The sequence below is a fragment of the Panulirus ornatus genome, chromosome 34 (assembly GCF_036320965.1).
Source record: "Panulirus ornatus isolate Po-2019 chromosome 34, ASM3632096v1, whole genome shotgun sequence".
NCBI classification, from domain to species: Eukaryota; Metazoa; Arthropoda; class Malacostraca; order Decapoda; family Palinuridae; genus Panulirus; species Panulirus ornatus.
Genome location: NC_092257.1, coordinates 12,996,789 through 13,021,973, shown reverse-complemented (window position 1 = coordinate 13,021,973; position 25,185 = coordinate 12,996,789). Strand labels below are relative to the sequence as shown.

Sequence of the window (25,185 nt, the reverse complement as noted above, 5' to 3'; positions counted from 1 at the left end):
GAAGATGGAATCGTTCCTTTACTGTTATGTGACGCATGTCGAAGCTTATAATCTACTGGTAACTCATCAGATCTCTGGTTCCAGCTGTTCTCCAATGTCTTTGAAAAGCTTTATCAGAGGACCCACGGTCACCCAACAGGATCCATCACCAGCCCACGGGAACCTACCCCATTCCAAAGGACCTTACATTATCCCACAGGAGCTTTTACATTCGAGCCCACAGGACCCCATTACCAGCCCATAGTATATAATTCTGCAGGCTTGGCACACTTGCACTAATTCATAAACTGCTGTAGGACCCAGAGCGATGTCCTCTCACACAGGATGTTACACTAGGCTCAGCAGTTGTGCTCCAGAGGTTAATAAAACCATCACAGAAGTCATGAGGACTCACTGTCTTGTTTGTGATCTCCATCAACATCGTACATACGAGCCTTTGATTCCCTAAGCTTGGGTGACGTGATCATGGTAAACAGAGGGGAGGTGTGGCCATAGACAGGGTATCTCTTCCTATCCAGTGGCTATACAGGAGGATAAGAGGAATAGCAAACTGGGTGTATATAGAAGGATAGTGAGGGTGGTCACAGTGGTTCTATACAGGTATTAAGGGCACTGCTATAGTGGATTTATGAAGGAACATAGGGGCACTATTACAGTGGGTCTTTAGAAAAAGATAGGGGTACCATCACAGTGGAGTTATACAGGAAAATATGGGTTTACCTACAATGGTTCTATACAGGGAGACAGGAAACTTATCCAATAGATCTATACAGTAAGATGAGGCACCACTACAGTGAATCTATATACAGTAAGATGGGGCACCACTACAGTGAATCTATATACAGGAAGATATAGGGCCACCACTACAGTGGATATATGTATATATATACAGGAAGATATAGGGCACCGCTATAGTGGATGTGCCTCACATTACGTACTACGTTTCCGAATATATGGGCAGGTCACTTGCCCACAACCTGGGGCACAATAGAGAAGACGTCGCCAGCAGCTAAAATCAACTATAAATGAAAAAAGACATCTGGAATCTGTCTATCTGTGCCAGTTCATTCCTTGGAATCTCCAGCCATAGAGCTGCCATAAAGCTGGCTGCCGCAGCGCTGTGACGAGGCGTATGCCTCCGTTATTCACCACGTCTCACACTGCCATGTTTTGCCCGCTTGCCCGCTCGCTCAGGCCTGCATCACTATGACCTTAGACAAGTCAGCTCGAATCAAGCGTTGGCTGTATGCAAAAAAACCTGTCACTCAAGGTGAGATCAATCCACTCACTTGATGTTTAATTGCTCTTTGCTCAGAATTTGGAGTTTCTTGTGCTATCAGTCTGCTCATTCTGTCCTGGTCTATAACATGTAAACATATATGCTTTACACACACACACACACACACACACACACACACACACACTGTATACATATTCTTTTCAAATCATCATTGTCATGTGACCCCAGGAACCCTTCTCCAAGGGGTTCCTACAGCTTCTAGGCTGCGCTACAATCAGTAGCAGGGAAGGGATGTACTCCCTTTAGAGTGAGAAGTTCTTCAACTACAATGTACTTAAACGGAGACTCTTTACTCGCGGCGTAACCACAGTTAGGAAGAGTCCGGTAACGCCCATATATATATATATATATATATATATATATATATATATATATATATATATATATATATATATATATATATATATATAACCCCGAGGAAGGGGGAATAGGAATATAACCTCGAGTACCTCCTGGGTGTCACAGAAGGCAACTAAAAGATGAGGGATGAATTAGCTGGAAATCTTTCCCTCCACTATTATCACGTTCATACATATACATGCATACATTAGTGCATACATACACACATGCATACATACGTACATACATTCATGTAAACTAGTTTGAAATCAGTTCTTATGTACGGAAGTTCAACGTGACAAAAATCAAGACTATAGAATATGAAAGAAGTACGTTCAGTGAAAGAACAGAGATTAATAGTGGGATCAATGATAACAAAGGGGATTAAAAGTATTATAACAGAGGGATTGAACGCGGTGTCAAGTCACTAGTATATGTATAAGTATATGAACAGCGTGTGTGTACGTAGTCAGAGTATTACCCTCAACCCTGAAGAAGATTACGATCATGACCTTAATGACCCTGAAAGTTGTTAACATTAAAGCCCCAACCACCAAGAACCAGCCGGCAGTAAGGTTTTATAAGATGGACAACACGAGACGATGATCCTGGATGGCTTGTCAAAGGAGATCTGGAAAGCCAAGATGTGGCTTGAATAGACGATTCCAGGATCTGGTAGAGGAGGATTGGGCCCGGCATGGAAGAAGCGATAGGATCATTAGAGATGGAAGGTCTTACTTAATCCAGAGCCTCTGGAAACACGGGCCTTTAGGGCCAATTCAACCCAGGCAGACGGAAGGAATTATAGAAATATCTTACGATTCATATTTCATCATATCACTCTTTCCTGGTCCTTTCCATCTTCGTGTTTGATTAACCATATCAACTGCGCCAGAGCTCAAAGGTTAGTCGTGGGTGGGGGAGGACCTCCTTCCCTTCCTCCTGGGGACGAATTCTCTTGTCTCCGTGTGAAGGGGAAGGAGGTGTGGGATGGGGTGGGTCACCGCTCGCCAAAGATGGAACGAACAAACACACAAGATGATCTGGTGGGGTCAAGGTTCTCCATGCACAGGATCCCATCAACTCGACGAAACTTCCTAAATTAGATCCATTTGTGGACTGACGGCGGTGACCCGGATACGCGAGGAGAGAGTTTTATGTGAGGGGAAATAACTGTACACAGGACAGATATGTAGTTAAAAGGTGAATGGATCTTCTGTAATCACGATTAACTTCTGGCATTTATAGACAGTGAAATCTGTCATCTCTTTCGAGACGGTGATGGTACGACAAAGTTGTTGATGTGGTGCACCTGTGTCGTCACTTGACGAGGGGTTTACATGCGTCCCATTGTGTTATATAGGCCACTGGCCACACACCTGATACTTCAGGATCGGGACAAATGTCACGCAATCTTGCTCTGGCGGCTGTGCTCAGCGGGGTTGCTCATCGTGCTGCTGGACGGAACTCTTCCAGGAAAAGACTTGGTCCTTCTGGGAGTCGCGTCGATCCTTCAGAAATAAGACGAGAGATTAATCCATTTCCTCGGTCGAATGGGAACGTATATTACCCACAAGTCTTGAAGGAATTCCCCACCATCATCTATGCATGTCTCTCCTGACACCACCTCACCTCATCTGACACCAGTCTATCTCCTTTTCTAACACTACCTCACGTCCTCTGGCTGTCACAGACTCATCCTTCACTCATCCCCACGTACAACAGACGAGGACTTACACCACAGCTCATCTCTACCCTGAGCAGTACGGGTGTAGGATGTAGGTAGGTCCGCTCTTACTTTAACTGGATCATTGCTACTCTGAACCCCTCTGGTATGTAGTCTGACCAGGCCTGTAGACTGAAGAATTAATATGATAAAAAAGATATTTTCGGGGCTGTCCCTGTAGCACGCTATGTAAGCATGCCAGCGAGACGCTTGTGTGTGTGTGTGTGTGTGTCCTTTTTTTAGTGTCTCTTGATTAAAGCAGAAGTGAGTTAAGACCCTGAATCCTAACTGTTTAGCAGACAGATGTTTATATATTTCTTCAAGAGTAAATTCACTCGGGGAAAACCAGGGCCAGTTTTATCTCCTTACTAAACCAGGGTCAGTTTTATCTCCTCACTAAACCAGGGTCAGGTTTATCTCCTCACTAAACCAGGGTCAGGTTTATCTCTTCACCTGATCTGATTGATATCTGCCTTAAATTGGTCGTGGGATCAATAATTTCGACACATGTCGTGTGAGTGAGGTATTCCCAATGGAGAACAGGACCTAGGGGAGTAGTGCTCTTCGAGGATCCCCATTCTGGCTTTTGAAACTCTACGGAAACAAAAGAGGTGATCTCCGTCCTCCTGACGAAGCGGTGTGAGGTTGAAGTCCAAACGATGTATGTAGGAGATTAACAATGTTGGTTTGTGAAGCTTAGAACTATTGCTTGTGTGGTTGGTACTGGGTCTACCAACTCTTGAAGGACGTTGGTCACAGGATCAGGGTCAGTGGGAGGTGATGTGGGAAGTGGTTGAGATTGTAGTTAATGATGCGTTGGTCAGTAGCGGAGGTTTTTGGCGGTAGTTAGCGAAGGCAGCTGAATCACTGCCCACTGGAAGATGACAATGTGCTTATTGACCAGTTGTTATCTCACTGACCTTCCTCTTCCTTCATCAGAAGCTTATCTTTAGGGTTCAAGAAGGCGGTCGTAACCCACATTCTGAACAAAATTGTTATCCGCATCGACCAGACGGGTCGTAGATTCTCCTAAAACTACCTAGTTTCGACAGAGTCTTGAAGTGCTTTTATGAGGCGACTGCTCGTCTTTAGCTTGCAGATGAGGCAACTGCTGGTTTCTGGCGTCCAGATGAGGATGGTTTAGTACACTGGATTCTCATGCAGAAGACTTTGTCGAAGCTGGATGAAAAATGGGTCATAAATACATTGCTTATACTCTCACTCTAACTACCTCTTAAGAACTATGTTATAAACAGGTGCGATATGTTTTAAGTGGTACTGGCCATATTAAATTCATGAAAAGGTATAAACCTGGCAGTAGACCTTCCCTTACCCTCCGGATACAGAGAAGAACATCTGGGGCAGAGGACCTAGATACATTCATCTTGTACACGGCTCCTGCACCTGCAGGAGCCGTGTGCATGTCTCCCCGCCACACAGTTTCCTGACACAGTCAAGTGTGGCTGAGCAATCTAGAAATGACGGTCCTTACAGACAAAAAAAAACCAGAAAAAGTATGAATGAGAATCAACTGAGAATATTAGCCATATTTCTCTTCTTCTTCTTTTCTAAGTCACCATTTGATGAAGATCGTTTTGTCCCTCTGAAGGTCTACACAGAGAGAGGATCGCACTTTATGTATCCTGATGATTAGTCAGACTCAAACGAACTTATAGAAATATACACAAACACGTCCACAGTTGCAACTCAAAAAGTAAAGACTGTCTTTTCATTTTCTTTCAAGGTCCAGCTGGTGCAGGTGTTGAAGATCTAGCTGGTGCATGGCCTCAAGGTCCAGCTGGTACAGATACTCAAGATCTAGCTGGTGCAGGCCCTTAAGGCCCAGCTGGCGCGTTGTTAGACGGATATGTCCGTGCCAGCCGGGTACTCGCCACTGTTTTTCATGGTGATGGTGTCCCTTGTCTTCTGTAAAGGACAGACGAGTCTGACGTTAGTTGGTGAGTCAGTTGGTGGGTTGTGTCCTCCGCCACTCCGCTCCTCCCTCCTCCTTTACGGCACACTACGAAGGTCAGTGGCACTATAGGGGAAAGTGCAAGTGAATACGAGGATCACCTCTGGCATCTTATCCTAGCCTATGCCTGACCCTGTTGGGGTCAGCACCCCACTTATAGCCCCACCCAACCCCTCTACATGACCCAACCGGGGCTGGCAATTCACACAGCCCCCTTACCATCTGACCCCTACCGAGGCTAACACCCCTACCTCGACCCCCACATTACTAACTGGGGAGGGGATGTTCCTCCCCCACCCTGAAACCTGTCATATAATGCAGACTCACGATTCGTCCCTCTGGTCGCGTCTTGTGACGAATCACTCGATATTCTCCCTAACACGTTTGTTCTTACGGCTCCACCAAGCCTCACTAACAGCCACGTTCAAGACGAGTTCATATTACAAATCCGCTAACCTTACTTAATGAAAATACTGCGAGTGTGAGGTCTCCATCCACCCTCCCACCCAACCACACAATCTTGAGTAGCATGTAGGACAGACTAACGCTGGTCGACTGTGATAGAGAGGGGGCGGCTGGTTAGGGTTCATAGATATATATATATATACAGACGACTTCCCAGGTCAAGTGGGGAATCCTAGGGGCAAGGTGACAATGGCCTGTGTGTCCGAGGGTGAGGTTCATACCCGACGCTCCCGCCAAGACCACAGCGTAAGGTTAGCCTAAACCTTGAGAAAGAGGACTCACTATGGTCGTGATCCACGAGTGGCGGAACTTGGCTGTGCTGGATGGCAGGAAACTCCAACTGCCATGCAAATCCTGTAAGGAAGGTGTGCTGCACTGGAGGCCTAGCCTGCCTCATGTGCTGCTACAGGAGGGGAGTGTGTAAATAACCCCCCCAACCCCCCCTCCCCCTTACCTTCCTTGGGAAGGTGGCTGAAACGAACGAAGGAAGAGGTCAGCGGCCTAAGGAGCCTCACCTGGGAGTAGAGGACGAGGTGCAGCTCAGGGAAGGACGGACTGGTGACCCTCACAGAGCTGGGGCTGACGGCCATAGCCGTGGCCAAGAACACCACGGAGGCCAGGCAGAACGGGAAGGTGAACACCGGCAGCTGGGTCTGTAAGGGGGAAGAACAGGTGGTGAATACCTGCAAGTTGGTTCTGTGGAGGGAAGAACAGGTGGTGAACACCTACCTGCAAGCTGGTTCTGTGGAGGGAAGAACAGGTGGTGAACACCTACCTGCAAGCTGGTTCTGTAGAGGGGAAGAAACAGCTGACCAAAGATATATACATTCAGGTAACTGGGCTCACAGATCAGTAACTTAAGCAGCGATACCAACACATCGTGGTGATGGCGAGATGTAAATGTAAATAAACACAAAAATGATTTACATTTACACTTTCTCAATGTGTCGAGAGCTGTGCACTCGGGTGCCTGAATATATGTATGTATATATATATATAGATTTTTTTTTTTTCATACTATTCGCCATTTCCCGCGATAGCGAGGTAGCGTTAAGAACAGAGGACTGGGCCTTTGAGGGAATACCCTCACCTGGCCCCCTTCTCTGTTCCTTCTTTTGGAAAATTAAAAAAAAAAAAAAAAAAAATATATATATATATATATATATATATATATATATATATATATATATATATATATATATATATATATATGAATGGTTGAACATATGCGTGACTGAACTTATGGATGACAATATAAATATGAAAACAAATGGATGAATAACACTTGGATGGCTGAATATATGAATAACTGAACATATGGCTATGTGAATATAAATGTAACTGAACATATACCCGGCTGAACGTAAAGTCGACTGACTATGATAGAGGACTGAACACATCACACCTAGTCTCACGTCCCCCCACACGATAGACGCAGCTCAGGACCTGCCCACACAATAGACTGTAATTCCCCCTCCCCCACAAACAGGAGCCATAGACTCACAGCAGCAAAGACAGGAGACATAGCACCCTGGATGAAAGTGGCGAAGACGGCGTTGATAGCTGCCAGGAGGAGGTTCCTGGGCGTGGGCACCATGAAGAAGGCGATGGCGCCGGCAGCCAGGAAGCCGTTGTAGCCCCAGACGCCAGCGTACACGGACGAAAAAGGCGCCGGAGACACCATCAGGGCTGTGGATGAACACGGGTCATTTAGAACCTCGAGTAATACGGGGTTACGTAGAGTGTCGTGGGTGTGATCCGTATAGCCACTGCTCTCACTCCTCCACCCGCACTACACGGTAAAGAAGGTATAACAACACGTCCCTGACTTCCCCTCACTCCGTTCCACACTTTCTCCAAGAACGAGCATAAATGTGACACTCGCACTGTGTGCTGTGCCAACAGGCTTGTCATTATTCATATTCTGAAGAAGTTCAGAGTCAATACATATTCATATACGTTTAAAAGACATCCCTATATGCATAACGCATACATATGTATACATGAATCCACTGATCTCAAGAACTGGAGTGCGCGTGTTGCTAGCACTAACCTGTGAAGGTGGCCACGACGGCGCCCATGTAGCAGACAACGGTGAGGATCGGGGAGCAGAACCACAGACCCAGGAGAACGAGGCTGGAGCCAGCGATGCTCTCCACTGCCCACACCTGCCCAGCCGAGAGGAGCGTCCCCATCCAGACCTGCCATCACGACACTTGCAGTTATTCATTAGTGTATTTCATTTGCCTTTTTTTTTTGTAATCATGAAGCTTGACGAATGTATGGTGATCACAACATGGATGGTTGTGGTCGCCAACACCTACGCTTGATGGTGTCTAGATACTTGCAGTGATTTATGTGTTGCCTTACCTGGCTCCACTGGACGTCCAAGGACTGGTCTTCAACGTCTGAGGCAGCAGTAGGAGGAGGAATAGAAGGGGAGCTGTGGTCGTCAGCTGCGTAGCCAGAGGCCCGGAGGCAAACGAAGGTAAGAGAAGCGGCTACATTGAATGGTAGTGTGTAGGCTGGGATGTGGTACACTGCTAGAATCCTACCCAGACCTCCAGACACGCACAAGCTGCTCCGAAGAAAAAAAAAAAAGAAACGAGGATGTGTAAGAATGAAGAAGTGTGTAGGTATTCTGGAGTTCAGATGGAGGGAGTCGAAGTGACGCGAAGATGGTTGGGAGGTTTGATAGATGGTACTGACGTGTTCTTTCTGGCTTAGTATGTCACCCAAATTGACACCGAGAGCCTTGGTGGAGAGAGGAACCTAGAAGTGGGGAACGAGTGAGACATCAGGGGGATGGGACAGCGTTGGAAGCTTGGTGGACTTAACCTTCAAGCGGGGCTGGAGCCTAGTCAGACAGTAGGCGGAGGAGGACAGGGTTAGACGTCTGGCGGACTGGATACCCCGTAGTGGGCTGACGTCTGGTGAGACAAGTACTGAGGTGATGCGAATGGTGGGAGTAAAGACATAGAGGTGTCTGAAGGTGTTCTGGAGAGCTCTGTTGTCTTAGGGAGAGAGGAGCTCCGTGGGGGAGTAGGAGGAGAGAGCTCTTCCTAACGTTACAACTCAAGTGGTAGAGCCTCCGTGTGTCTGCATGTCTATCTGTTTCTCGCGAGGGAGAGAGAGAGAGAGAGAGAGAGAGAGAGAGAGAGAGAGAATCAAATTCAGTCCCAAGTATGGCGCGAGCTGGGTTGGTGTGGTGGTGAGGGAGGGTCAGGCCAAACACCCACCTGAAGACGGAGGCGAGGATCATGTAGCCCCAGACAACGGCGGTGAGTGGCTGGTTAAAGAACACAGGGTAGAGGGAGGCCGTCACTGTCCCCACCAACACGGGACTGAAGTTGGTCAGGCCGGCCTCTATCGTAGCGTTGGGCCAGTTGAGCAGCTGTGGAGGAGATGAAGATGAACACGAAATTGGAAACTTAATGGTAACAAACAGGAAGACATGAACGGTACAGATAGAAGGAAGATCTTTTATCAACTGGTAAATTAAGCGTAGGATTTTCTCCTACTTACGGATTCTAGCAAAGTCAGTTCCAAGACACGGAAGACGTCCCCATGGCAAGAGCGATCCTTTCGTCGCAATCCGGGAGTTTTTTCGTGACTGTGAGTACCTCATCCTCCAAGCAAGGAAGCCCCAGGGAACTCGAAGTAACAACACGTCTTTGCCCTTATCAATGAGACCGTACAAACGTCCCTCGTCAGCCGCGCCCTGGACACAGGTCATTCGATGTGACCCTACTCATTTTCTGACGACTGACCAGAAACCTGACCTGACGCACGCGCTTCAAGCTTGCAGGTAAGCTGAGGCAGCGCCCAGCTCAGAAGCAGCAACCTGTGGCGGTGTCTATCCTCCAGCTCTCAAGTTCCTGTGATATCAGACGCGAGGTGGAGGGTTTGGCCAGTGCTTCCCGCCTCTCCTCCTCCTCCTCCTGTCTCTCACACCGGCCTCACACACCACACCCTGGAGGAGCGATTCCACAGCAGATCAAACTGCAGCTAGAGGTATGAGAGGCGTGTCACCTTCATCACACCTCTGTACCGTAATTTGCTCCAGCCTGAAGTGGATCATAGCTATGGCGTTCTCGACGGACACACACAGACACACACACACACACACAAACGGACCATACCATGATCACCTAACCTTTCCTTTTTATAGCGGAGCTTTGCCTTAGTCACATCAGGTAAACAATGATCTCATGAAGTTCATCTCTCTATGTAGTTGCGTAACTGAGAAGTAACGAGCTAATAAAAAAAAAAAAAGAAGAAAGTGCATGAACGAAAACGGAGTGCAGGATGCCAAGTGTTGTTATGAGCTTCTCCGTTATTATCATTGATGTGAGGGATGCTGTTGGGTCGTGAAGCTGTTCCTAATGAACACCTGGCCACTTATGTAGTGCATGTGTGTGTGTGTGTGTGTGTGTGTGTGTGTGTGTGTGTGTGTAAAATCCCAAACATTCGGCCAATGAGATGTGACTGTATGATTCCAGCAGCGTCGAGCCATGTTGGAAGCTTGTTGTTTACCTTACCTCAAGGTTCCCCATTTCCCTCCTTCCCTCCTGCACTGGACATCCGCCTTCCCCACCTCACCGTCCAGGCCTTCCTCCCTCTCTCTCTCTCTCTCTCTCTCTCTCTCTCTCTCTCTCTCTCTCTCTCTCTCTCTCTCTCTCTCTCTCTCTCCATCACTCCCGCTGTCATTCTGTCATTAGCCTCGTGTGACCTTACTCCCACCTACTTGGAAGTAGCAATCCAACAAGCGTCACTGCTTTTTTTATAAAACTCAGGTCGGCGTTTACATGTCAGCAACACAAAGATGAAGTTATCTTTCATAAAACCCGCAAGGGAGGGACACACCGCCTGCGGTGCTGGGCGTAAGGATGGAGAGCGGAAATACGCAAATGGTTGACTAATATTTCTCCAGAGCCAAAAGGAGGAGGAGGAAGAAAAGGAGGAAGAGGAGGAGGATGAGGAAGAAAAGGAGAGAAGAGTAAGGAGATAGAAGAAGAGACTGAGGACTCTCCTGACGGAGAGCTAGGAAAATAGACCTCCGCCTATGGCAACAGAGCACAGGCTGTTCCCCCTACGTAGCAGAGAATGTCTCTTACCTTCGACGCAAAGATTGCAGTGAGGGAGCAGACGACGGCTCCCAACCCGCACGTGATGTCGCTAACAAACAGACCCACCAAGATAAACAACCCGGACACAGGGTTGCCGGCAAACACTACCTGAAAAATAGACGAGATGAGGAGCTGTAATCACGCGGCAGAGATATCAAGGTGAGAGGAAGATTAAGAGATGAATATCATAGGATCTTTACATAGAAGTATTTACGATAAACTTTAGGATGGATTCAAGGAATATGAGGGGGTTCTTTATCCTTCTGTCCAGCAGGTGTAATTCAACCCTCGCAGTTTTCCTCATAACTTTCACCTGACTCACACTCTTCTTCATGACGTTCGCCTCACAGTCTCTCTCATGACGTTCATCTGCACGGTGCAGGCATCGCGGGGTACAGTGTGTGTGTGTGTGTGTGTGTGTGTGTGTGTGTGTGTGTGTGTGTCGACCCTACCTGCACCAGGGTATCAGCGAGACCTCTGCTGGAAAAGCGTTAACATCACCGCTCATCTATGTACCTCGGAGGTGACTTTGATATTGCGCTGACTTCAAGAGAGAGAGGGCGAGTGGACATGACTACCAATGACTGCACACACACACACACACACACACACACACACACCTGCCACTCAAACTCGCCACCACTAATCCCTCAACACCTGACAGAAGGGATATCTTGCGTCTCACTCAAAGACAGACAGGAGGAAGGGGAGAATAATGATGAGACAGACAGAAGGAAAGGTGGGTGAGGAAGAGGGAAGAAAAAGGAACTATGATAGACATATTGAAGATGGATTGCCAAGATAGACACGGTGAAATTCACAGCGACACTTCCCTGAGCAATGCCCTTCAGCAGACACACACATAGAGGCACACGTACCTGAGCAATGCCCTTCAGCAGACACACACATAGAGGCACACGTACCTGAGCAATACCCCTCAGTAGACTGTCGATGATCTTCACCACCACGACGGGGGACTTCCAGCTGTACTTGGCCAGGGCATCTCTAGCAGCAGGGGCGTCGCCAATTATCCAGGGCAGGATCCCAGGCTGTCGCAGGAGGGAGAGAGGAACATTAAGAAGTTTGGCCTATTTTACGTCAGATATAAGATGCAATCACAGGTCAAGGATATAGAGGTTAAGGGGCGACAGGATTGAGCGGAGGATGCATTATATATGTCAAAGGTCAAGGATAATGACCATCAGGGGTTCTTCATGACCCTACAGTACCGTTAATGGCTGAGAAATGACGTTGTTCTAATGACCGAGTCTGAGGTGTGCTGTACAAGTAACATCTCTGAAGTCGGATACGAAGTGAATCGATCACACCGAAGTGTAAGGTTCGCTGTCTCACACTTATTGCTTGGCTGAAGGCTGGAGGTGCGTGGCAACCCCACCCCCTCCTCGCTCTTGCCCACTTCGTTGTGTAACAAGAAACTAGAATAGTATCTTACGTTACCCGAGGCGATATGTGCAACTGAGGCCCTAATCAAGGTTTTCCCATTAATGTCATGTTGATGGACAAACAAATGTATATATGCATCATGGGTCGGCCTCGAACCCTGCCATACTAATGACTACCAATGCTTCGAACCCTGGGTAGGGCGTTTGGCTGCCTCGTGTAACCTAATCCTGTGGATCCACTGGTCAATGAACGATCCAGCGCTGCTCTGTTCACTCACATGAATGAAAACCTCACATCTGATGTACAGGTCCAGAGTCTCTTCAGTCATAAAGTGTAAAAGCTGTGTAAATAGAAATCTATTTGATTCTTCTCTTATACAGCTGACTGATGGTAATAATATGAATGTTAGTAGAGGATTATATATATATATATATATATATATATATATATATATATATATATATATATATATATACGAATAAAGTGCATATGAACGCGCACCTTCATAGAACATACAAACCTCCAACAGCCAGGATCGAACCCGGGACCCCTGTCCCACAGGCGGGAATGCTACCGCAAGGCTACAGGCCCATAGCCTAGCGGTACTATTCCCGCCTGTGGCACAGGGGTCCCGGGTTCGATCCTGGCTGTTGGAGGTTTTATGTTATATATATATATATATATATATATATATATATATATATATATATATATATATATATATTTTTCATACTATTCGCCATTTCCCGCATTAGCGAGGTAGCGTTAAGAACAGAGGACTGGGCCTTTGAGGGAATATCCTCATATGGCCCCCTTCTCTGTTCCTTCTTTTGGAAAATTTAAAAAAAAATGAGAGGGGAGGATTTCCAGCCCCCCGCTCCCTTCCCTTTTAGTCGCCTTCTACGACATGCAGGGAATACGTGGGAAGTATTCTTTCTCCCCTATATATATTCATCTATTTATCCACTTTGCCCCGTCGCCGTCCCCCGCGCCAGCGAGGCAGCGCAAGGAAACAGACGAAAGAGTTCTGTTCACACATGCGTGTGGCCTATGGGGAGTGTAGTCTGGTACCCACATAAAAACTTACTTCACGGTCAACACATGTTCAGCTGCTTACACCATCCCACAACATGGCTGCCCAGCTTATATAACCCTTGCCTGATACTCACACCTGTCGATACTCAACAGAGAAATCACTGTGAAAGTTGCATAAACCGGCTAGCCTTGCCGTAGGCAAAATAAGTTGACAGTTATATGTATTATATTAAGTCGCTGTCTCCCGCGTTAGCGAGGTAGCGCAAGGAAACAAACGAAAGAATGGCCCAACCCACCCACATACACAAGTATATACATAAACGCCAACACACGCACATATACATACCTATACATTTCAACGTATACATACATATACATACACAGACATATACATATATAAACATGTACATATTCATGCCTCGCAGCCATATAACACTGTTAGAACCACTATACCCTCAAACATACCCATTTTTGCTCTCCGAGATAACGTTCTCGCCTTCCACACATTTTTCAACGCTCCCAGAACCTTCGCCCCCTCCCCCACCCTGTGACTCACTTCCGCTTCCATATCATTCAGTGACCACTTAACTCTGCAGCCAACCCAAAAGGTAAAATTTCAGTCCTTTATAATACGATGCAGGTAAAAACCTGGACTGGTCCATGGTCAACTTAGGTCAGAAGCGAGAAAGAAAAAGTGAACGTAGAAATTGACGTGGAGGCAGCAGGTGAAGGAAAACGTGATCTGGGTCTGCATGCGTTAAGAAACCTGAATGATAAAATACAGAAAGGTTGAAGTGAGAGGGAAATACGAAAAGGGAAACTGAACTATGCGTTTTAATAACTGATGGAAGGAGGAGGAGGAACCATAACGGTCCATCCTCATATGAGTTGCTTCCCTACAGAAAGTGTAGGAAACAGAATCTAGAAAGCACCAAAACTTGGCGGTAGGAACACCAGCAGACAGCTCACTAGAGCAGTTTCTTGTCATACAAGACTCAAACATCTCCACTGATACAAGACACAGATGTCTTCACCAACAGTTAGAAACCTTACTTGCGTAGAAAGGTTAAAAAGACTGAATTGACACTTAAGAGGAGGAGGGCTAGAGGGGTTATGGCTGAAGTTCTCGAGTGGGTGAAGTGCATTGATCAAGGTAACTTGAACAGAGTTCTTAGAATGGGCACCAATGGATACGACAGGAATTGGTGGACTGAAATTAGAGAAAAAAATGGATTCATATCGTATGTGGGTAAGTATTGGTTCGGGAATAGAGGTGGTAGATTTATGGAACAAGTTGCCAAGCACAGTAGTGGAAGCTACGTGGGACTTTAGGTAGCTTTAAATGAAGGTTGGATGATGTGTTTATAGCTGTAGGCGATTGGTTGTAAGGTGTGAACAGACTCAGGACCTGCCTAGCATGTGCCAAGAGGCATCATACTGTGTCATTACTTCTTACGTTCGTATGTAGACACAAGACACACCTGCCTCCACAAACACCAGAATACACCTGCCTCCGCAAACACCAGAATACACCTGTTTCCACAAACACCAGGATACACCTGTCTCCGCAAACACCAGGATACACCTGTCTCCGCAAACACCAGGATACACCTGTCTCCGCAAACACCAGGATACACCTGTCTCCACAAACACCAGAATACATCTGTCTCCACAAACACCAGAATACACCTGTCTCCACAAACACCAGAATACACCTGTCTCCACAAACACCAGGATACACCTGCCTCCATAAACACCAGGATACACCTGTTTCCTTCACCAACACCAGGACACACCTACCTCCACAAACACTAGGACTCACCTGTCTCCTTCACCAATACCAAAATGTTATCGAATCTTTTGTACAGTCAGTTACCATCGTCTTGAGTAAATATAATTAATGCACATCTTAATACCGCATTTCCATACGTTGTTTTCCCTACTAATCTTATTTCATTGATCGCGTTTTAATTAACTTCATCAATTTCTATACTGACGCTCGTTAGCGAATCTACACCGGGACAATATTCAGCAGAGTTAATCTAATTTCTTCCCGAAACAGTTCTATATAGTGTCTCTATATAGGGTTCTATATATATAGGGTCTCTAAACTAGCTATAGTTCGTTTAGGAAACAAGTGCATCAGATCGCGTCCATAGCACCTCCCCCTGGCTTACCGGGCTCTGGACGAAGTTATCAATACACTTGGCCATGTCTGCCGTCCACCCAGCACACTCCTTTCTCTCCCTCTTTCCCTCTCTCTCTCTCAGAATGAACGGCAGCGACTGTGAGAACACAGGGTCTCTCTATTCCAGTTCGAGCAGTTATCTGAGATGGTTTGTTTGTTTGTTTTCCTCTGGTATCAAACACACACACACACACACACAATCGACGAAGACGAGCCGCGATGCTGTGAGGTGCTGCTGGGGACTGCAGGGAGACGCTGAGTGTCCTTACAGCTCGTGTGTCCCCTCCCGCTGGAATGAGCCAATTGTAAAGGAGGAGCTTCCAAGCCTCACTCGCCTCAAACCTCAGTACCTGCGCGCGCAGGTAGTTACGGCCGTGATGGCCGGCCAACCACCAATACGAACAGACGCCCTTAGTGTAATTTCGCACGTATCGACTAACTCCAAGGCTGCTTTACTTTACATATTAAGTAAGAATGGTGAAGAATATAACGGGGATATACACTACGCTTCAAGGAAGAGACAAGTGATATGAAATGATGGTTCCCTCGGGGAAGAGGAGCAGAGAAGGCTTTGTATATGTTTATAATCATAGATAGATTAACAAGATGCAGTTACACAATCTAGTAATAATGACTTCGCTGATTCTCCCAGAGGTGTGTACACATCAGTAGACCCAGGTGGCGGCGAGTCGCAATGGTGGTACGGTCTCATTCCATCCGAATCTGTCTCACTTCTGTGGAACTATGATTCGGCGATGCTCCAGCTGTGGTTACAGCACACGTGTGTAGGTGTGGGTGTGGGTGTGTGTGTGTGGGTGTGTTACACCAGCCAGCGTGGATGAGGTCTCGATTATGTTGTGTCTTGCCTATCCCCAGGAGGGACTTTGAAGTATACGAATCCTTCGACAAGGACGACCTTCACAACACCACGTCCTCCTCCAAGGCAAAACTTCACAACACCACCTTCTCCTCCAAATTTCAACCACCTAACAGATAAGACAAGAAGCCTTGAGTCACATCCTGAAGGAGAGGACTAAGGAGAGGGATTTGGTGGTGTTCCACACAAGTAGCTTCTCTGACATCTTCACCTGAGGACCTAGGAGCACTAGGGTGTGGTGGGATGGTGGTGGGTGATTCCTCGAGTGGCCTTGTAACCAGCTAGGCAGCTGAGTTCTCCTAGTGACAGCAGAACAGATGATGGGACAACATAACCCACGTCAACGTGAGGAGGAGGAAGTGGCCCCCATTAATTACATTATCCTATACATGTCCTCCTTGTGGGGCATACAGATTAATCCACCACACAGTGTGCTACCTTAAGGTCCCTACGCTTTCATTATGAATGCTCATTTCGCGCGAGGCTCGAGGACGTTTTTGTCAACACCTGAATGAAAGAAGGGCTGTTCTTGATGGTGGGAGGTGCCAGAAACCCACGGATAATTCAAAGAAAATGACCCTTAACTGCCAGTGTACCTAAGATGGCGCAGATAATATCATTCTCGTCATTGAGACGGGAGCGTTATTTGTCTATTCTTAAACGTATCTATCGTACTGCTGTCAACCACTGTAATTGGTAAATCATTACATACGTTAACAATCCTGTTAAAGAAAAACTAGTTACCCTCACTCGACATGAAACCTTGCCGTCGAATTTGTATCCATTGCTATAAGTGAAATCGGACGAATCTAGTCTTAAGCAGCTTCTTAGATCCAGATGATAATCAAAGCCTGTCATAATATGTTTGAATACCTGCATTAGATCCCCTCTTGATCTTCTCTTGTCTCACTAAATCGATTCAGGTCGTTTGGTCGGCTTTAATAGGTATTGTTTCTCAACCCATGAATCATATTGACAGCTCGAACCTGTCTCTACTTCTCTCCTTTCTGTTTATGCCTTTCCTTAAGTTCAACACTGAGCACAATATTCAAGATGGGGATGCACTTTGGTGTTTTGTGAACTTGGAGTGAAGTTTGTATAATGTTGATCACCTACATCTTATAATGAGCCTAACCTGGTCACACACACACACACACACACACACACACACACACACACACACACACACACACACAAGCAGACACACAGACACACACACACACACCAGAAATAGGAATAATGTTAATGAACTACTTTCAAGTTAAGGCCCCCAAGATTTGTATGACCTTTCACCCAGCTAAGGTGTCGCACTTCGCACCTCAGGTCACTTACGTAAGGTGGTGGCTACGTAAGCCAGACCAAGACAGCACCTAACACATTGCTTCTGCTAAATGATACCTGTAGTACGACGAGGATCCTAACTGTCAGTGTAGAATGTACTTGACGTAATGTCACGTACAAGACTGTCAGACGCTTCTTCCTATAATCTAACCCTTACTGGATACCAGATATCTGCTCCTCTCCTCTCACTTAACATTCTCAGTACTGGCTACTTAGTGTCTAGCTCCTTCCCCCCTCCTCTCTCTCTCTCTCTCTCTCTCTCTCTCTCTCTCTCTCTCTCTCTCTCTCTCTCTCTCTCTCTCTCTCTCTCTCTCTCTCTTGATGAACGTTCCCGGGACTCTACCTAATGTTTCTCCCTCCTGCTCCTGCCTATATGTTCCCTACCTACGACTTCTATCTACTGTTCTTACCTGCTCACATAGCAAGACAGAATATCAATCACTGGTGATTATAGACTCAGCGGAAACCAGTGGTGTTTTGTCGAAGGTGAGCGGGTGGAACTTGTTTATCTGGTGCCTGAAAGCCAAGAACTTTAAAAGATCGTTCAATGATACCTGCAGATCAACTTTTGGTGTGAAAAAAAAAAATAATTAGGATAATTTATAGAAACATACCTGGAGAATGTGGGTCATGGAGAAGAAGCAGGAAGCTTATCTATGTTCGTAGTGTTCAGCTGACCCAAATGAACGAAGCTGGTTCACTTGTGCGTCTCGCTCTTCTTTGAACCACACACTGATTTCATGAGAGTCAGTATCCATAGATTACGATCATTCTATGCCCTCGAAGGATGTTATAAACAAAGGCTCCAACTGACCACCATGACCTGTGTTCCAACAACTTAGAATTCATTTTCCATCTCTATTTCTTTTTTGCGTTTACACAGAAACTCCCTCTTAAATGGGTTCATCCGTTTTCTTCGAAGCGTCTGCTTACCCACCTCACCTCCTTTTCCTGCTGACCCTAATCAACGTCAGTCATGGCACAGGACCGGCCTTTCGAGTGAAACTTTCCTTTTTTTTCATATTTCCATCAGGAATAATACGACCTTCACCTTAGGCATTGCTTCTGTCTCCACTGAGGATGTAGCATAGACCCTTCTTACGTCTCATGTGTTTCCATTCATTCTTAATCTGATTATTATAATGCGCCAAATCAGCGGCCTCATATCTACAGCTAGGCTCCACAGAACATTCCGTGGTTACCCCTGACCGCTTCATATTCCCTAATTCTGTCCACTAGCAGCACGTCGCCCCTTGTATACCACATCTCTCCAATCTAGTCTATCCTGTATATGCCTTACACCCTCCTATATGTTCACGCTCCGAGCACTCGAAACTATTTCTTTTTTCTTTTTTTTGCTCCATCCTTCCATTTGCAATTCAATCTCCACCTTTTTCTTGTCCCCTCCTCTTGTAATACATATACCCTCTTTATCAACCTCTCCTCACTCATTCTCTCCGCATGTCCAAACAAATTTAGCACACCCTCTTCAGCCCCCCTCAACCATACTCCTCTTATTAGCACACACCCCTTTTCTTACCCTATCATTTCTTAATCTACCCTCTTCTGTACATTCTCCTCAATATTCCATGCCTCGTGTCCTTAAAACAAAACTATTCCTTTAAACATCGCTATTCCCGCCTCATTTTCCACACATTTCTCAGTATATCCTTATACCACCCTCTCATCCAACCTATGACTCAAATCAGCTTCTATGGTTCCATATGATGCCATGCCTACTCCCAGTTATCGAAAACGCTTCACATCCTTCAGGTTTTCCTCTTTCAAACTCACACTTCAACTTACCTGAAGGGTATGTTTGTGGAATGAAAATTCGTAGTTCCTTCCCTGTTCTTTGTATTGATTACCTTATTACAAATTCGAAAAGTCTTAAGTTCTATTACAAATTCGAAAAGTTTTAAGTTCTCTTAGATCTTACAAGGACTAAGGAAACTATTCAGCGTGCAAGTTAGAAGTTCTGTTAAAGTCCTTAGACACTACGAAAAGTATTTAATACAGTCAGTCCTAGTAAAATAGGGGAAAGGTACAGTTACTTCAGGCTTGAGCTGCTGTAAAGATAAAGCTATCAGCAGCCTAAGCTGTGGTAGAAGTGAAGTTATTGTCGGCTTTAAGCTGCAGTAGAGATGCAGTTACCATCAGAATTAGCTGTAGTAGAGGTTGGAAACATATCTAATTTAGTTATACAATGAAACCCTCACCATCAGTGTACGTTTTCTATTTTGAGATATTAAGGAAGAAAACGAAAATATTTAGTGGAAACTATAGGTAACATGGATTTCTTTTCTCTACAACAGCAAATACAGTTTATGAGAATTTAGTTTCATATTTTATACAAATATAAAAAGTGTGTACATCCCTAGGGAAAATAAGTGACAAAACAATTCATTTAAACCTATACAAAGACTTCAGGAGTTCAAATAAGGGAGCGACAGAAGGACTGCAAGAGAGATTATGGTGGAACAATAGGAGTAAATTAGCTTAAGTGTAATCTATTTACAGACTAAGTTCTTGATGCCGCGAGAAGTAAATCCAACATTGCATTTAACTTTCCACTGTTAGAAGGATTTTTAACATTATGTTTTAACAAGTAACAATAATATCAACATGGTTAAGTGATCGCTATATGGGTGGACACAAGCCTATGTATGTTGCAAGTATGTGGAGACTCCTCTCTCTCTCTCTCTCTCTCTCTCTCTCTCTCTCTCTCTCTCTCTCTCTCTCTCTCTCTCTCTCTCTCTCTCTCTCTCTGCTGTAGTGATAACGCTGATGAGGTGGGGGGGGGAGGGGAAATGTAACGTAGGTGAATGATTGAACGTGTTATGAATCTGTGTGGGGTACATGTGGATCCCACAGGAGTGTAGGGATACAGGTGTGTAGGGGGACAGATGTGTAAGGTGCGTAAGGAGGGACTACAGGTGTAAGAGACCCAAGTGTCGTGGGACACCACAGATGTAGGACTCATCAAATGTAAGGACCACAGATGTGTTGCACAGGGGTCTGTAGGCACAGGTGTTTAGGGAGCCGTCACAAGTGTGGGAGGGCAGCCTCAAGCGAGGGTGCAGTCCTCGACAGCGTTCCCGGGGCGGAAGAGTCTGCGATGCATCTCGGGGAAGGTCAGGTAAATCAGGTCAACCCTTTTGAGTAGGCCACCGCGAATCCGGGCGTGCAGCAGTACCAAAGTCGCCACCACATGCGGCGTTGTCAGCACTGGCACAGAGCTCTGTAGGGGAGGGCGGGAGCGGGTTGGAAATTTGCATGATTTGATTATTCAACTTTAATCTTAATGTTCACAGATCTATTTCAACTTTAAATGCATAATTACAGTAGAATATGAAGATGTGTTGAGACAAGATGTTGATAAAATAATGCAACAGAGATATAAACGTGCATATATATAAGGTCGTAGAAATCATATGTTCACAAGTATGTATGTATATAGGAAATTGAGAAAATATTTTGAACACACACACACACACACACACACACACACACACACACACCGTCACCTCCTGCCACCTGAGATCCCTCGTCCCCGAATTGCAGACAGGCACCAAACTGCTTCGGGTACATCCCACAGGAAAGGAACTCAGCCAAGAACAGAAAACGAAGACTGCATGTGTGACGTACACACACAGGAGGGGAGGTCTGCTCGCCCGCCTGCCTGCGTCCCGACAAGTTGTTTCTACAAGGAAGTATACGAGTCCCACTTGGATGGGGTAAGGTCTGCTGGCGCCTCCATCCCAATAATCTCCACCTCGATATAACCAGTTGATTGAAAACAAGAGAAGATGTCGTGAGGGCTGACCCACCTCCCTCCTTACCTGCTTCAGGGTGTGGAAGAGGAACGCCGAGAAGAGCGCACCACAGGCGGCAGTGAGGCTCGAGTAGAAGTTGACGACGAAGAGGAACCCGCCCAGGGATATCGCCGTCAGGAGGCTGTGACGACCATACTGACCAGTGTACAGGTCCAGGTAAGGTGGCGAACACATCATCACACCTGAAGGGAACAGAGGAGATGTGAGCGCACTTGTAGCTAGCAAGGGAAGGACAGATGTCAAGACACACCTGTCGGAGGGGAGGAGGAGGAGGAGGAGAAGGTATCATAAACTCATCAGTGGTGTGTTTGGTTGGGAGTCATGAATCGTACTTTTACATTCAGGGTTCCAACACCTCTTGACATGGTAGTGGTTGACTGAGTGACTGGGTGTAGGTGTGTTCTTGTGTCATGCTGACGCGGTGAAGCCAAATTCCCTCCCCCAAAAAAAACCATCGTCCGAAGACCACTACTGACCACAGAGGCCGCCGACGAGGGTGCCGAGGATGGCGTGGAGGAAGACTATGGGCGAGAAGACAAGCATGGCTGACAGCACCAGACAGGAGGAGGCCAGACCCACACACCCGTACACCTGGCCTGCTCCACGAGCCACTCCCTGAAGCACCTGCAGGAGGTCGGCCAACACTGAGTGTCCCCGGACATCCTACAACACCGTCCACATACACCCGACAACACCGTCCACATACACCCGACAACACCGTACACATACACCCGACATCATCTTCCACATACACGCGACATCTTCCACATACACCCGACAACATCCTCCACAAACACCATCCAATACCTTCTTTAAGCATCACAGTTGTGGAGATCATTGGGTAAGTATCATGAAAAGTAAGGGGCTGATGATAAGTTACTTAAGTGAAGATAATAGTTATGCTCAAGAGTATGTCTTCCTTGCCCAAGGAATATATATTAAGAAAGATTTCGATGAAAGCGAAGATGACATCTTGGCAGGAGCTCTGCGAGTCGTGTGGGCTGAATCCATTACATTCTTGCCTCCTTTCACTACCTAAAGACGTCTATCGAAGTACGAGTCGAACTCGACTGACCATAGACCACTGGAGGTCCGTGACGAACGTATTATTGGCCAGGTTTCCAACGGGGGCGGCTCCTACGGGGAAATCACTGTAGCCCAGGCCGTAGGAGAGCGTCGAACCCACCAGGATATATGGTAGGGTCAGGCCCGGAAGGTTGGTCTGGGAGAGCCACGTCGACACGGCGTTCCCAACGATGACGCTGTCGAGAGGAGAAACTTGAGTTCGTCAGGACCACCTGACACACATTAGTATAGCCATGTGGGGCGGAGGGGGTCACAGACCACCACAGTGTAACTACATATGGCAGTAACGACTTATATATAATGATCGTTACTCTGTGTGGATGAGATAATGATGTGTATGTCACTGTTATGATAAGTATGTCTAGTGATGACTAATTCCAAGCATTAGTGTCATGAGGTAGACACACACACACACATACCTGAGCGCTGCAGTGAGCGTCAGGACGAGGACAGCGGCTGGCAAAGTGTGGTCAGAACTGTGTTGCATAGAATGACCGACCAAGAGCCCCAGCAGGAGACCATGTTGGGTCACCTGGCCGCTGGACACGATGTGTTGAGGCTGTTTCAGTATCAGGGCCATGACGAGAGCCACCATGAGCGCCCCGAGCCCCCACACAGCCACTAAGGGCGCTTCCAGCAAGAGGGCCACGAGGATAAGGGCGCCACTGAAAGGGTTATTGGTCAGCACGGGCGCCCCGAGCGTTCGCAGTAAGGCGTTGATTAACTTGAGCGGCAGGATGTAGGAGAAGAGCGGCCAGCGATCCAAGAAGTCTGTGATGTACTGGACGTCGCCGACGACCCACTGCGTCAGGTAACCGAGGCAAGGCGGCGGTTCGTTGTCTACCAGGTCCTCCTGCGGTCCGCCGTTGACAGTGGGCTCGAAGGAGTCGGTGGTGATGGTGTCGTTCATACTGAGGTCGTAGGTGGAGAGCTTGCGCATCTTGGGTCGAATGCTCATCTCTGTGTCATTCGGGAGGAAGGAGGGACGCCTCACAGCCGTCTCCCAAGTAGGGACGCTGAGCTGACCCAAGGCACCGCCGCCCGACTGACCGCTGCTGCCCTTGCTGGAGACGGAGAGATTGGTGACATTGCTGGTGGTGCTCTCCGAGTGCGTTTCCTCGGGGACGCCCGTCACGAAGATGTGAGGCTGCATCGTCCCCTCGTCGGGTAGATGACAACCCCGCCCTCACCTGACGCAGGCCAAGACTCACGATCCTCTGCCGTAGGCAAACTTCGAGTCCTGTTGAAGGTAACGATTCCTGGCACATTCAGGAGGCTTCCTGTTATACAACAGTGCACTACAATGCCACTGTATGATACACGAATCTATTTCTCTTGTATTGTGAGGGTGAGGTCGTCCAAGCACGAGAAAACAGTGATTCTAACGCCCCCTCTGGAGGGCACTCTGACTCTCCAAAGTATTACAGGTAAACAAACATTTGCACAGAGGTAAATCTGAAGCCACCGTGAGTCAGGAGGATGAGCTCAAGTTGTTTTTGAAGCCATTTGAGGTCATGTAGAGATTCCTTTGGGTACTGTACGAGTCTTGTGGTGATACACCTATGATATGGTCATGTTGAAGCCGGGTGAAGTAATTGAGAGGTTGACTGTAGGCTTACTGTGTAAGCTGTGAGGATGGAGAGGCACAGACGCAAATCAGTTCAACCTGAATGGCGTTCCTGATAATCTTGGTCCAGCTTGATCTATACGCGTCTGTTCTGTGATTATCATTTTATATATCTCAGTACAGTAGAGTCAACACGGTACAACCGAGAGAGAGAGAGAGAGAGAGAGAGAGAGAGAGAGAGAGAGAGAGAGAGAGAGAGAGAGAGAGAGAGAGAGAGAGAGAGGGGGGGGGCGAGGGGGCACAGTTTGTACCGAGGTCTGCTTCGTTCCAGTCAAATTTCTGGTGACTCACGAACCACAGAACACGTCCAGAGCTGAGCAAAGGCAGGCCAAGAATATTACGTCCCACAAAATTGTCTCACTGCGACGAGATGGATTGCGTTGAGATCTTGCGACAAACGTCGTATCACTACGATCATCGACCAGCGAACATTTGTTCTTTTGTATATACGTCTGGTCTGTCGGTGGACGTCTGGTTCCGTCGGGTTCCATACGAAAAAAGAAGAAGATTCAAGTGTTTCACTCTCTCACATCAACACCTTTAACTCCATCGATGAAGGAGGAATAAAAACACAACCTCTCGTCCTCCACAATCGGTTTCCAGAAGTCTGTTGCAAAGGGGCAGCAACAAGAGCGACCCCCCCTCGGGCCGGAGATGTAGGAGGCTGGCGCACCTGTTGGAGCAGCGTCAGGTTAGTGACTGATATCAGGGACCGTAGCCTCATCTTATTGGTCTGGCCAGGTGTGCGTGATGGTACCTGACTAAGTCTTCATCATTATGCACCCTCGCTTTCAGTAATAATCCCATCGATTCTACTTTCTTTTTTTCTTTTTTTTTTCCTATACTATCCTTCGAGGACA

General features: G+C 46.9%; 2 protein-coding genes across 3 annotated transcripts; both read right to left on the bottom strand.

The window, feature by feature from the left end:
• Nucleotides 1-376: 376 nt before the first annotated feature.
• Nucleotides 377-15,865, bottom strand: LOC139759868 (urea transporter 1-like). Of its 2 annotated transcripts, none has more exons than XM_071682389.1 (9): nt 15,548-15,865; nt 11,855-11,980; nt 10,920-11,039; nt 9,042-9,196; nt 8,173-8,380; nt 7,856-8,003; nt 7,307-7,491; nt 6,318-6,455; nt 377-5,291 (listed from the first exon to the last, which is right to left on the bottom strand). In XM_071682389.1, the coding sequence occupies exons 1-9, from the start codon at nt 15,581-15,583 to the stop codon at nt 5,223-5,225; spliced, it is 1,185 nt and encodes a 394-aa protein (XP_071538490.1). In that variant the 5' UTR covers nt 15,584-15,865; the 3' UTR covers nt 377-5,222. The 2 variants fall into 2 exon arrangements, with proteins under 2 accessions (XP_071538490.1, XP_071538491.1); XM_071682390.1 differs by having other exon boundaries at nt 5,288-5,403; nt 15,548-15,845.
• A 3,751-nt stretch (nt 15,866-19,616) lies between these two features.
• LOC139760030 (urea transporter 1-like) lies at nt 19,617-24,457 on the bottom strand. The gene is made up of 5 exons (XM_071682769.1): nt 23,118-24,457; nt 22,688-22,874; nt 22,089-22,236; nt 21,619-21,794; nt 19,617-21,017 (listed from the first exon to the last, which is right to left on the bottom strand). The coding sequence occupies exons 1-5, from the start codon at nt 23,849-23,851 to the stop codon at nt 20,844-20,846; spliced, it is 1,419 nt and encodes a 472-aa protein (XP_071538870.1). The 5' UTR covers nt 23,852-24,457; the 3' UTR covers nt 19,617-20,843.
• Nucleotides 24,458-25,185: the final 728 nt, after the last annotated feature.

Bases quoted from the DNA above. Each gene is read 5' to 3' on its own strand.
- LOC139759868 (XM_071682389.1), bottom strand. From the start codon at position 15,583: ATGGCCAAGTGTATTGATAACTTCGTCCAGAGCCCG. The intron at 11,981-15,547 runs GTAAGCCAGGGG...CTCCTGCGACAG, and splicing joins ATAACTTCGTCCAGAGCCCG to CCTGGGATCCTGCCCTGGAT. The intron at 7,492-7,855 runs GTTAGTGCTAGC...GTTCATCCACAG, and splicing joins CGTCGTGGCCACCTTCACAG to CCCTGATGGTGTCTCCGGCG.
- LOC139760030 (XM_071682769.1), bottom strand. From the start codon at position 23,851: ATGCAGCCTCACATCTTCGTGACGGGCGTCCCCGAGGAAACGCACTCG. The intron at 21,795-22,088 runs GTCAGTAGTGGT...TGTTCCCTTCAG, and splicing joins CCTCGTCGGCGGCCTCTGTG to GTGTGATGATGTGTTCGCCA. The intron at 21,018-21,618 runs GTAAGGAGGGAG...CCTCCCCTACAG, and splicing joins TCTTCCACACCCTGAAGCAG to AGCTCTGTGCCAGTGCTGAC.